The sequence below is a fragment of the Chrysemys picta genome, chromosome 10 (assembly GCF_011386835.1).
Source record: "Chrysemys picta bellii isolate R12L10 chromosome 10, ASM1138683v2, whole genome shotgun sequence".
In the NCBI taxonomy this organism is placed as follows: Eukaryota; Metazoa; Chordata; order Testudines; family Emydidae; genus Chrysemys; species Chrysemys picta.
In genome coordinates, this window is record NC_088800.1 from 15,449,506 (window position 1) to 15,461,509 (window position 12,004).

The following is a 12,004-nucleotide window of genomic DNA, read 5'->3' on the forward strand; positions in this document are numbered from 1 at the left end:
GCCGGAGGGAGCTGCTCGGTTGGCGGGGGGGGGGGGGGGGGGTAGACTGGGCCGCGCCTCCTCCCCCACCCCAGCTTACCTGCTGCCTGCTTCAGGCTTCCCGCGAATCAAATGTTCGCAGGAAGCAGGGGAGGGGGCAGAGTTGGGGCGGGGACTTTGGGGAAGGGGTGGAGTTGGGACGGGGGCATGGGCGGGGCTGGGGCAGGGCCAGGGCCCCATGGAGTGTCCTCTTTTTGGACACTCAAAATATGGTAACCCTAGCTCAGCCCCACATCACTTCCACGGTAGGGTTACCATAGGTCCCTATTTTCCCAGACATTTTTACTTATTTAAAAATTCCTCCCGGACGACAATTTAACAGCTAAAAAGCCAGACATGTCCTAGAAAATACGGACCTATGGTAACCCTATGCCAGTGATCTGGGAGGACACAGCCCTGCAGGGCTGCAGGCTCCTGAGAATGAGACCTGTCTTCTGTTTACCATGTTCGGGTGAATTTGCTTCTCATGCAAGTGGCTGGAACTTCCTGCAGCAGCCAGCAATGCAGACCAGGCTGGGGCCTTGCAAAGCACTTTGGAGAGGGAGAACTGGAAGCACGGTGTCCTAGCGGATGCCTGATGCACCTGGGGGATCCCTGCCTGGGCAGCTGCAGCCTTGGCCGCAAGGCAGCCGGGGCATCTCTGCCTGGGCAGCCACATCCATGGCCCCAAAGCACATCCCTTCCCTGGCAGTCCTGTCCCTAAGGCAGCTGGGGGCATCCCTGTGCAGGCATCCCCAGTCCTGGCAGCACTGGCCTGGCGTCAGCCGGGGGCAGCCCTGGCTCAGGGAGCTGGTGGCATTCCTGCCTGTGCAGCCCTTGCCCTGTTTAGCTCTCACTTCTACTTTCATTAACTTCTGATAGCTCCCTGGGATCTGCTGGAATGAGGAGAATGAGGTAAATGCAGCCAAGATCTGAATCTTCTCTGAGCAAGAACACAAGGGCAGATGAGGAAGAAGATAGGGTCAGCATGGGCAGTGGGGCAGATCCTTCCTAGGCATAACTCCAGGGACATCATTGGATTTACACCAGGGATTAATTTGGCCCAGTGTGTTTTAGTAAGACTTGAGTGGAGACTGCTCAAATCCCTTCACAGGAAGATGGTGCTGAATGACCCCCTCTGGGAATTCCCCTTCCCAGAACCTGATTGTTGCATCTGCCTGGATCTGGGGGCCAGGGTGTGGACAGGGTGTCAGTGAACCAGGGATGTGGTAACTGAATCTTCACCCGGTCAGGAGAGGGCAATTGCTGGAATCTTAGTGCCAAGGCAGTTTAGTCAATCCCCCCCACTTGCCCAGTGCCCCAGTTCTTTTCCTGGAGCTCAGTCACACTCACAAGGGACAGGGTTGATTACTTATTTCCTGCCTCTGAAAACATCCAAGAACCTCTTGTCCATTCTGACCCCACACCCCAAAGCCTGACAAAACCCAGCAGCACCCACTAGAACTGGCCTTTGGGCATCAAGATATGGGATCAGATGTGGCCATGGTATAGGTGGGCACAGCTCCATTCAGTCCAGAACAGCAGGGGTGAATGCTGAATGCTCTCCGTGAGCAGGAGTCAGTATCCCTTCATGCACTCATCTGGGGTCAGGAGCCACCTATGATTATTATTTACTACCAAAAGCATCACAAGGTGCCTCCTACTATGGATCAAAGGAATGATCCTTACAGATGAACTTGATGACATGATGCCAGCAGGAGGAGATGGGGAGGGGTGATGAAAGCATGGAGTGGTGGGGGAAGAAGCAGGAGGTGACCCCAAGGATGTTATTCAATTGCTCGGTGAGTGATGATTTGATCTTTGCCCTGCCTTCAAAGGTGGCTCATTTCCTGCCGGTTCTGCACAACACAAGGTCAGTGCTTAATTGTAATGAAAGAGGTGCCGGGGCGCAAGCAATTTTTTTACATTCATAACTGATGCAGCAGGTGCTGGGGCTATAACCCGCCAAGCCTAGAGGTGGCGGGGCTCAGCCCTGGCACAAATTAAGCACTGCACCTGGGTCTTGAGGAGCATCTGTAAAGAGGAAAGGGCAGCGTCCTTGCAGACTAGCATGGAAAGGCTGAGCGTCTCCTAGGGGCAGCATGAGAGAGGCATAGACACAGTTGTGGGAGATGCAGACAAGCAGGCAGTCCAGTCTGGCATCACTGGCAGAGCAGGTGCCTCGCCAAGGGCCAGCTCCAACTCCTCTTGAAGTCAATGGGAGTCTTTCAATTGACTTCTTTGGGAGTTGGCTCAGGCTGTAAAATTCAGGCACAGTTAAGCTGGGAGGGCCAGGTGAGGACAAAGAGCTTGAACTTGGAGAGGGAGGATTCAAAGGTGAGTGGCCAATGGAGAGGATCTTGATGGCTGTGCTTTGTGCGGACCAAAGGAGGGGCAATGTCAGTGAGGGAAGCTAGACAGGAGAAGTTAATGTGATCAACATGAGAGGAGTAAAGAGACTTCAGTGACGCGCTCCAGCAGGATAACTCTGTTGGAGCAGCCCCGGCTCTGGAGGCCACATTAGCCGCTGTGGACTCTGGCAATCAATCCAGGGAGTTTGCAAACAGCATCTTTCAAGGAGACATCCATGAGAAACTCTGTGCTGGGCTCAGCTTGTTTTTCGTCCTCAAGCAATTCCCGATAAGGCAGGTCTTGGTCACACCTCGCTAAGTGCCCTTCTTGAGCTGTTGGGACAGGATTGGCCTGGAGGGAAGCCTGCTAAATGCACACAGGGCACCTTTGCTGGACAGGAGCCATCTGGTGTTCCCATGGGCGAGTGGCGGTTGGTGCAGGGAAGGATTCTGCTACCTGCTGTGGGGTCCTAACCCCACTGTGGGTGTGAGGCTTTATTAACAGAAAGTAAGTGCTGGCTTTTGAGAGGCCAAACACAACTTTCCACGGTAGACTAAGCAGGGAAAGGAGGGGTGGTGGAGCCCATAGCTGCTGAGAGCACAAGGAGCTATAGTATGGCCAGTCAATGACACTCAATCTTGGCTCCGCTGAGAGCCCGGGGAGATTCACTGAAAGCTCAGGTTTGAACACAAGTCACTCTCGCCGGGCTGGGTTTATTGCAGAGATTCTGCTTTAGCCCAAACTGACACCCATGCAGCAGAAAACACAAGACACTTAAGCACCCCCCCACCCCAAGTACAAATCAGACAGGGCAGCTCCTAGGTTCCCCAGGGCTCACTGGCCCAGCTTCTGGCTAGCTTAAACCCCCCATCTGCACTAGGAAAACAAGCCATTGCTGACAACAGGGGCCAACAAGTGGCACAGTTGATCTGGTGCTAAACACGGTTCAGCTGCAACTCTAGCCATGGACAAAGCGTTTCAGCTGTACCTGTTAGTGGCCTCTCTGCAGCTAGCAATGGGTCACATTTCTGAGTGAAACACCCCCTTCTTTTAAAGTGCTTAACTGCATCTAACTAGCTCCCAGCTGAGGGCCTGGTTCATCCCCGGGACAACACTCCATGGTGGACAGTCAGTCGTGGGCAGCCTACTGTGCACACCCATTCCACCAAAAAGATGTCATGGGGCCAGGGGCCCTCCTGTGGCCTCCAGCCCATCAAAATGACTGAATATGGGTGGCGTGAAGGGCCCAACAGCCAATACCCTCCAATAACTTCAAGGGTCTGGTGGGGAAGAAGTGAGGTTCTTACCCACGAAAGCTTATGCTCCCAATACTTCTGTTAGTCTCAAAGGTGCCACAGGACCCTCTGTTGCTATTTCCAGTGGGGTCTCTCCAGAACTACACATGACATTCATTCTGCCACATCACTTAATTATCTGACTGTTCGATGGAAGGGGGACTGTGAATCAAAGTATCAGCACATTGAGCAAGTTCCAAATCCGGGAATCATCTCACCCCTCATTATTACTGCCGCATTTTTCAGAGCAGGACACTGAGGTACAGAAAGGTTTTGCCCACATACAGACAGTGGGCCTGGCTCTCCATTGCCCTCCACCTTGTACAGTCTTTTCCACCAGTGCAAAGCAGACGCCAGACAGCAGCCATTTGGACCTGATCGCATTTGATTCCTGCTTTGCATGGATCAGATCACTCCTCTCTGGCTGAACTCAGAAAGCCATGAATACCCAGTTCCATGCCATGTAATATCTGATATATTCCATGGTCTAATACCAGATGTCATATCTCAGGAGGGATTAGCTTCTCTAGGGAGCCACTTTGCTACATACAAAAGGCTAACAGAGACCTGGTATCCTTGAGTTACTTCTGGCTGGTAGTTTCTTCTTAGCCCCTGACTGGACCAGCTCCTGGTTCTGGGCCATTAAAAGCACCTGCTTCCATAGACAATAATAAATCTGATTGGGCCGTTTACTGCACACTTATCTCTGTTGCTCTATAAATACAACTGGTTGCTGGTGACACCGGTTTAAACTGGGGTGTGCAAGCTCTGGAGAGAAGCAAGGCATAGACATGCAGGTGGCTCCAGTCTGCACCGTTACCTCCTCTCCGATACACCTCCCAGCCTCTCTGTTTCTCCACTGAGAAGAACCATCAGTATCTGGACTGAACCTAAATCTTACTCTCCAGACTGAGGCAGACAGGGTCTGACCTGGGATGCTGAGGAGAGGAGCAATGGAGCTAGAGGACACAGCATACAGTGGGGAGTGGAGTCAGGGGAGGTAGGGTGGACTACAGTGGAAAAAGTGGGAGGGCAGCTGTGATCAGGACACAGTGTATAGATATTACACCGGACTATTCTATTGTACCCTCTCTGGCTCCAACTCACCCATTATCCATTCACCCTTATTTCCTATCCATAAGAACATAAGAATGGCCATACTGGGTCAGACCAAAGGGCATCCAGCCCAGTATCCTGTCTACCGACAGTGGCCAATGCCAGGTGTCCCAGAGGGAGTGAACCTAACAAGTAATGATCAAGTGATCTCTCTCCTGCCATCCATCTCCATGCTCTGACAAACAGAGGCTAGGGACACCATTCCTTACCCATCCTGGCTAATAGCCATTAATGGACTTAACCCCCATGAATGTATCTAGTTCTCTTTTAAACCCTGTGATAGTTCTAGCCTTCACAACCACCTCAGGCAAGGAGTTCCACAGGTTGACTGTGGGAAGAACTTCCTTTTATTTGTTTTAAACCTGCTGCCCATTAATTTCATTTGGTGGCCCCTAGTTCTTATATTATGGGAACAAGTAAATAACGTTTTCCTTATTCACTTTCTCCACACCACTCATGATTTTATATACCTCTATCATATCCCCCCTTAGTCTCCTCTTTTCCAAGATGAAAAGTCCTAGCCTCTTTAATCTCTCCTCACATGGGACCTGTTCCAAACCCCTAATCATTTTAGTTGCCCTTCCCTGAACCTTTTCTAATGCCAGTATATCTTTTTTGAGATGAGGAGACCACATCTGTACGCAGTATTCAAGATGTGGGCGTACCATAGATTTATATAAGGGCAATAAGATATTCTCCGTCTTATTCTCTATCCCAGTGTTTCCCAAACTTGGGACGCCGATTGTGTAGGGAAAGCCCCTGGCGGGCTGGGCCAGTTTGTTTACCTGCCGCGTCCACAGGTCTGGCCGATCGTGGCTCCCACTGGCCGTGGTTCGCCACTCCAGGCCAATGGAAGCTGCGGGAAGCGGCGCGGGCCGAGGGACGTACTGGCCGCCGCTTCCAGCAGCTTCCATTGGCCTGGAGCAGCAAACCGCGGCCAGTGGGAGCCGCGATCGGCCGGACCTGCGGACGCAGCAGGTAAACAAACCGGCCCGCCAGGGGCTTTCCCTACACAAGCGGCGTCCCAAGTTTGGGAAACACTGCTCTATCCCTGTTTTAATGATTCCTAACATCCTGTTTCCTTTTTTGACTGCCGCTGCACACTGCATATGGACATCTTCAGAGAACTATCCATGATGACTCCAAGATCTCTTTCCTGATTAGCTGTAGCTAAATTAGCCCCCCATCATATTGTATGTATAGTTGAGGATATTTTTTCCAATGTGCATTACTTTACATTTATCCACATTAAATTTCATTTGCCATTTTGTTGCCCAACCACTTAGTTTTGTGAGATCTTTCTGAAGTTCTTCAGTTTGCTGTGGTCTTAACTATCTTGAGCAGTTTAGTATCGTCTGCTAACTTTGTCACCTCACTGTTTACTCTTTTCTCCAGATCATTTAGGAATAAGTTGAATAGGATTGGTTCTAGGACTGACCCTTGGGGAACACCACTAGTTACCCCTCTCCATTCTGAAAATTTACCATTTATTCCTACCCTTTGTTCCCTGTCTCTTAACCAGTGCTCAGTCCATGAAAGGATCTTCCTTCTTATCCCGTGACAACTAAATTTACGTAAGAGCCTTTGGTGAGGGACCTTGCCAAAGGCTTTCTGGAAATCTAAGTACACTATGTCCACTGGATCCTCCTTGTCCACATGTTTGTTGACCCCTTCAAAGAACTCTAATAGATTAGTAAGACATGATTTCCCTTTACAGAAACCATGTTGACTTTTGCCTAACAATTTATATTCTTCTGAGTATCTGACAATTTTATTCTTTACTATTGTTTCAACTAATTTGCCTGGTACTGACATTAGACTTACCGGTCTGTAATTGCCGGGATCACCTCTAGAGCCCTTTTTAAATATTGGCGTTACATTAGCTATCGTCCAGTCATTGGGTATAGAAACTGATTTAAAGGACAGGTTACAAACCATAGTAAATAGTTCAGCAATTTCACATTTGAGTTCTTTCAGAACTCTTGGGTGAATGCCATCTGGTCCCAGTGACTTGTTACTGTTCAGTTTATCAATTAATTCCAAAACCTCCTCTAGTGACACTTCAATCTGTGACAATTCCTCAGATTTGTCACCTACAAAGGATGGCTCAGGTTTGGGAATCTCCCTAACATCCTCAGCCGTGAAGACTGAAGCAAAGAATTCATTTAGCTTCTCCGCAATGACTTTATCGTCTTTAAGTGCTCCTTTTGTATCTCGATCATTCAGGGGCCCCACTGGTTGTTTAGCAGGCTTCCTGCTTCTGATGTACTTAAAAAACATTTTGTTATTACCTTTGGAGGTTTTGGCTAGCTGTTCTTTTTTCTTATTACATTTTTACACTTAATTTGGCAGTGTATGCTCCCTTCTATTTACCTCACTAGGATTTGACTTCCATATTTTAAAAGATGCCTTTTTATCTCTCACTGCTTCTTTTACATGGTTGTTAAGCCACGGTGGCTCTTTTTTAGTTCTTTTACTGTGTTTTTTAATTTGGGGTATACATTTAAGTTGGGCCTCTATTATGGTGTCTTTGAAAAGTGTCCATGCAGCTTGCAAGGATTTCACTCTAGTCACTGTACCTTTTGATTTCTGTTTAACTAACCTCCTCATTTTTGCATAGTTCCCCTTTCTGAAATTAAATGCCACAGTGTTGGGCTGTTGAGGTGTTCTTCCCACCACAGGGATGTTAAATGTTATTATATTATGGTTACTATTTCCAAGCGGTCCTGTTATAGTTACCTCTTGGGCCAGATTCTGCACTCCCCACTCAGGACTAAATCGAGAATTGCCTCTCTCCTTGTGGGTTCCTGTACCAAGAAGCAGTCATTTAAAGTATCGAGAAATTTTGACTCTGCATTTTGTCCTGAGGTGACATGTACCCAGTCGATAGGGGATAATTGAAATCCCCCACTATTATTGAGTTCTTTATTTTGATAGCCTCTCTAATCTCCCTTAGCATTTCATAGTCACTATCACTGTCCTGGTCATGTGGTCGATAATAGAGCTCTACTGTTATATTCTTATTAGAGCATGGAATTACTATCCATAGAGATTCTATGGAACATGTGGCCATTCCTGGCCTCATTCCTCCCACCCCCATATCTCAGCCCTTCCAGCTCCTTCCCCCTGCCTCCTATGAGTCCATTAATTTGCTCCCTCCCCCTAAGCCCACCCCCTCAATTTCTCCAGTATACTGTTTCCTCTGGCTGCATTCATCCTCCTCACTAACCATCTCACTTACCCTGGCATATTCAGCTAGTACTGTATTATGCCTCCATTCCTCCTTTTTCCACAGTAGTCCACGCTCCATCCCCTGACTCCTCTTCCCACTGTACGTTGTCCCCTCCAGCTCCATCCCCCTCCCTACTAGCATCCCATGCACTTGGACTCTGCACCCCCACTCGGGTCCCATTTCCTCAGAGCTGCCTGGGGTCAGCACTGTCAGACACTATCCCAGGAGACCTGGCCATCCATCAGATATATGAGGGTGAGCTCTAGGGAGTGGCCGCTCTCCCTACCATGCTACCCCCAACAGGTGCCCCGCAATGGACCTGATTCCTCCCCGCTCTGCAGGATCTTTAGAGTAGCTGAGCAGGGCTCCTTTATTCCCAGCCTCTTTCCGTCCTGTGTCACGGAGATGGAGTACTAGATTATTTCCCAGCTTTGTTCATTAATAACACATGAGCCAGGCCTCCACATGAAAACTGTGAGGATTGGAGTGATGGAGAAGGCCATCTCCATGCATAGGACCCGAGCTCTGATTTTTGAGTGTGTAGTGACCTCTAGTGGGGAACACGTGTATGTTTAAAGTAGCCACATATGGTGAAAGGCAAAGGGAGTAGTATAAGGAGAGAAAATGCCAAAGCAGCAAAAAGGGTGCAAGAGTGGGTAGAAAACAGCGTAATGAGAAAAGCAGTAAAATCACATGCCCAGCACAAAGCAATCCAGAATTTTCTGGTGCCTCGCTCTAGAATGTTATAAAAGTCAAATATCTAGCAACTGGGAGAGGGGACTGTGGCTCTTGGGTTCTCATGTCTGTATAGGCTGTTATGATCCCCAAATCTTAGCAGCAAACTGAAAGACGAAAATAAATTCTGCTGCTGAGCCCATAAGAATCATGGGAGAGCGAGGGAACATGACTGGACCAGCAGGTGGTTCTACAGGTCGAGAGGAAGTACACTGGGAGAAGAGTAGAGGGCCTGGAACTGGATTAGCAAAGGGTTCTGCAGGTCAGGACTGGATTAGTAGAAAAGTCAGTACAAATACCAAAGATCTTGATTCAAACAGTCCAGCGGTTTCAAGGAATACACAATTAGCATTGTTAGAATAGCTCAGCACACCTCAAAATGCTTGATCGTTCAAACAGTCGTGGGTAGAATGACAACATCTAAGAAGCTTCCTGAGCCAAAGACAATTAACCCTGAAGTAGTTACAAAAAAAGCTATATGCCAAGAAACTAGAGTAGAAGAAACACCATGACAAGAATGCCAAGCCTCCATCCCTGCTAGGGGAGAATGTTAGATTCTAAATAGAAGGCTGCTGGCAATCTTCTGCCAAAGTAACAGCTACACCATCCAAACTAAGGTCATTCATCATAGTTACCCTGAGAGTCATGCCTATAGGAACACTGAAGCATCTAAACAAAATCAAGGAGAACACTAGTTCTCTGTTGAGGAAATCCAGAATCCTGCTGACAGAAATAACATACACCCACCCCAGCCACTGACCAGAAATAACATACGGTGCAGCAAACACACATTGCAGGTGGTGGATCCACCTCAGCAGCCAAACAGAGCCCTGCTGAAGGAACTGTTCTGAGAACAAATGACCGTGAGATCACAAAGCCATTGAGAGTAAGAATTGGTGGCTACTGACAGATGTCCACTAAGAGGCAGCATAATCCTCATGCCTCCCCACCCCCACCCCAGTGGGAGTTCAGGTTATCTCAATTTTTCATCTCATTGTACTAGTCTGTGATTATTGTTTCTGGCTGTTATGTTTTGTTTGCCTTTGATTTTTTTTAAAATGGAAAGATCTCCCTCCACCATGACACCAGAGTGTTAGTCTTTGTAACCCTAACCCATGTCACATGGGCTGCATCACTGCTGATCCCAAGTGTTCAAAAATCAGGAGTCAGGCTCCCAAATCATGAAATTATTTTAAAAATCACAAGATTTCAAAAATATTAAATGCAGGATTCTTTTAATTTGCCTCCTGGAGTCGGTGCTTCTAGGGGTCACATTTTCAAGCTTTTCTCCACCAAATATGACAAGATTTGAGATAAAAATCATGAAGGTTGGCAACACTTCCAGGTCGCCAATTTTGGCTGGACGTATTGCTGGGGGGTTTCATCACACGACATAATATTTAAATAAAGATTAATCTTTAATTCCTGGAGACTCCAGGACAATCCTGGAGGGTTGGCAACCCTACAACCAGCTCAGGGGACTCATTCCCAAATGTGACTAGGGTTGCCAACTCTCCTGGTTTTGCCGGGAGTCTCCCAGAATCAGACTCTATTTCCCAGAGGCTACTGAAGCCAAATTTCAGGCACTAAAAGTGTGGTGGCGCAGCAGGGCTAAGGCAGGCTCCCTGACTCTGCGTCATTCCCGGAAGCAGCTGGCATGTCTCTGTGGCCCCTGGGGGGGGCTAGGAGGTCTCTGCACGCTGCCCCCGCCCCGAGCGCTGACTCCGCAGCTCCTATTGGCTGGGAACTGTGGCCAATGGGAGCTGAGGGGCGGTGCCTGCAGGCAGGGCAGCGTGCAGAACTCCCTGACCCACCCCCAGCCCCAGGTGTCGCAGGGACGTGCCAGCTGCTTCCGGGAGCAAGGCGGGGCCAGGGCAGGCAGGGAGCCTGCCTTAGCCCCGCTGCACCACTGACTGGGAGCTGCCCAAGGTAAGCACCGCTCGGCTGGAGTCTGCACCCCTCACCTCCTCCCGCACCCTAACCCCCTGCCCCAGTCCAGAGCCTGCATCCCACACCCAAACTCCCTCCCAGAGCCTGCAGCTCGCACTCCCTCCTGCACGCCAACCCCTGCCGCAGCCCAGAGCTAGGACCCAACACCCAATCTCCCTCCCAGAGCTCGCACCCCATCCGGCACCCAATCTCCCTCCCAGAGCCCGCACCCCCTCCTACCTCTACCCAGAGCCCACCCCACACCCAAACTCCCTCCCAGAGCCCGCAACCCAGCCTAGGGTTGCCAGGTGTCCAGTTTTCAACTGAACACCCGGGGCCTCAGAGAAGAGGCGTGGCAGGGGGTGGGGCAAGGGTGTTTGGGTTTGTGCAATTAGACAATTGGCAACCCTAAATGTGAGGTCACTGAGGGTGCTGTAAACGTTCCCCAGGGGGCTGGGCAGCAAGAGGGCTGGCCCGAGGGGCAGTGTCACTGGAGACCAAGGAAGGCTCTGACACGCCAGTGATGGAGACCATCATAGTGACATCACAATTACATCAGAGTTTAAGAGACCAATGAGCGCATGGCAGCATCCCTGCCGTCCAGGCAGCTAGGGTGGGAAGGGCGAGGGCAGACACCACGTGGTCGCCGAGCCCGGCCAGGGCGGCAGACGGCATAGAAGTCCCTAGCAATTACCTCACCTTTGCCCAGCGATGACGTCATCACACCAGTCTCCGTATTTACCATCCTCGCGCTTCCTCCAATTCCAGCCTTTAAATTTTAAACTCAGGGCAGCAGCCAATCAGTGGCTCTCTCCCACAGGCTGACCCTGTACGTCGCGGATGACGGCCAATCGCAGCCAGAATCCCTTGCGGTCGGACCTATCAACGTGGAGTGGAATAGGGACTCCTGAGGAGACTGCGCCGCCCGGGTACTTCCGCCCGGAGCCTATTCAGCAGGAGCCAATCAGAAGCCCGAGAGGTGAGGACGGGGTCACACAAACATCGCGAGAGGGCGGGGCTTGAGGGGATTCGGCCCAATGCAGAAGCGGGATGGGAGTAGCCGGGAGCCAATGGGAGCACGGGGAAGCTGAGCGCGCGAGCAGTTGGAGTGGGGCAAAAAAGGATTGCAATGGCGGTGGTGGCCCCTTGAGAGGGGCCCGGGACAGCCGCGTGGGGGCGGCGGGAGAGGCAGGGGGGCAGCGAGTACGCGGGGCGACAAGGGGCCCATGGGGTGGAGTCGAGGAGGCCCCTGGGGGAGTCGTTGGCTCTGGGGCTAGGGAGCCCCTCTAGCCATACGGGGGGGGGGGAGGCAGCAGGGGGGGCGCAA

General features: G+C 50.5%; 1 protein-coding gene across 1 annotated transcript in view; it reads right to left on the reverse strand.

The window, feature by feature from the left end:
• The window catches only part of RHCG (Rh family C glycoprotein), a 49,794-nt gene extending 38,197 nt beyond the window's left edge, over positions 1-11,597 (reverse strand). Inside the window, exon 1 of the mRNA XM_065559302.1 lies at positions 11,377-11,597. Within this exon, the coding sequence (XP_065415374.1) occupies positions 11,377-11,422 (46 nt within the window). The 5' untranslated portion in view covers positions 11,423-11,597. The remainder of the gene's footprint in view (positions 1-11,376) is intronic.
• Positions 11,598-12,004: the final 407 nt, after the last annotated feature.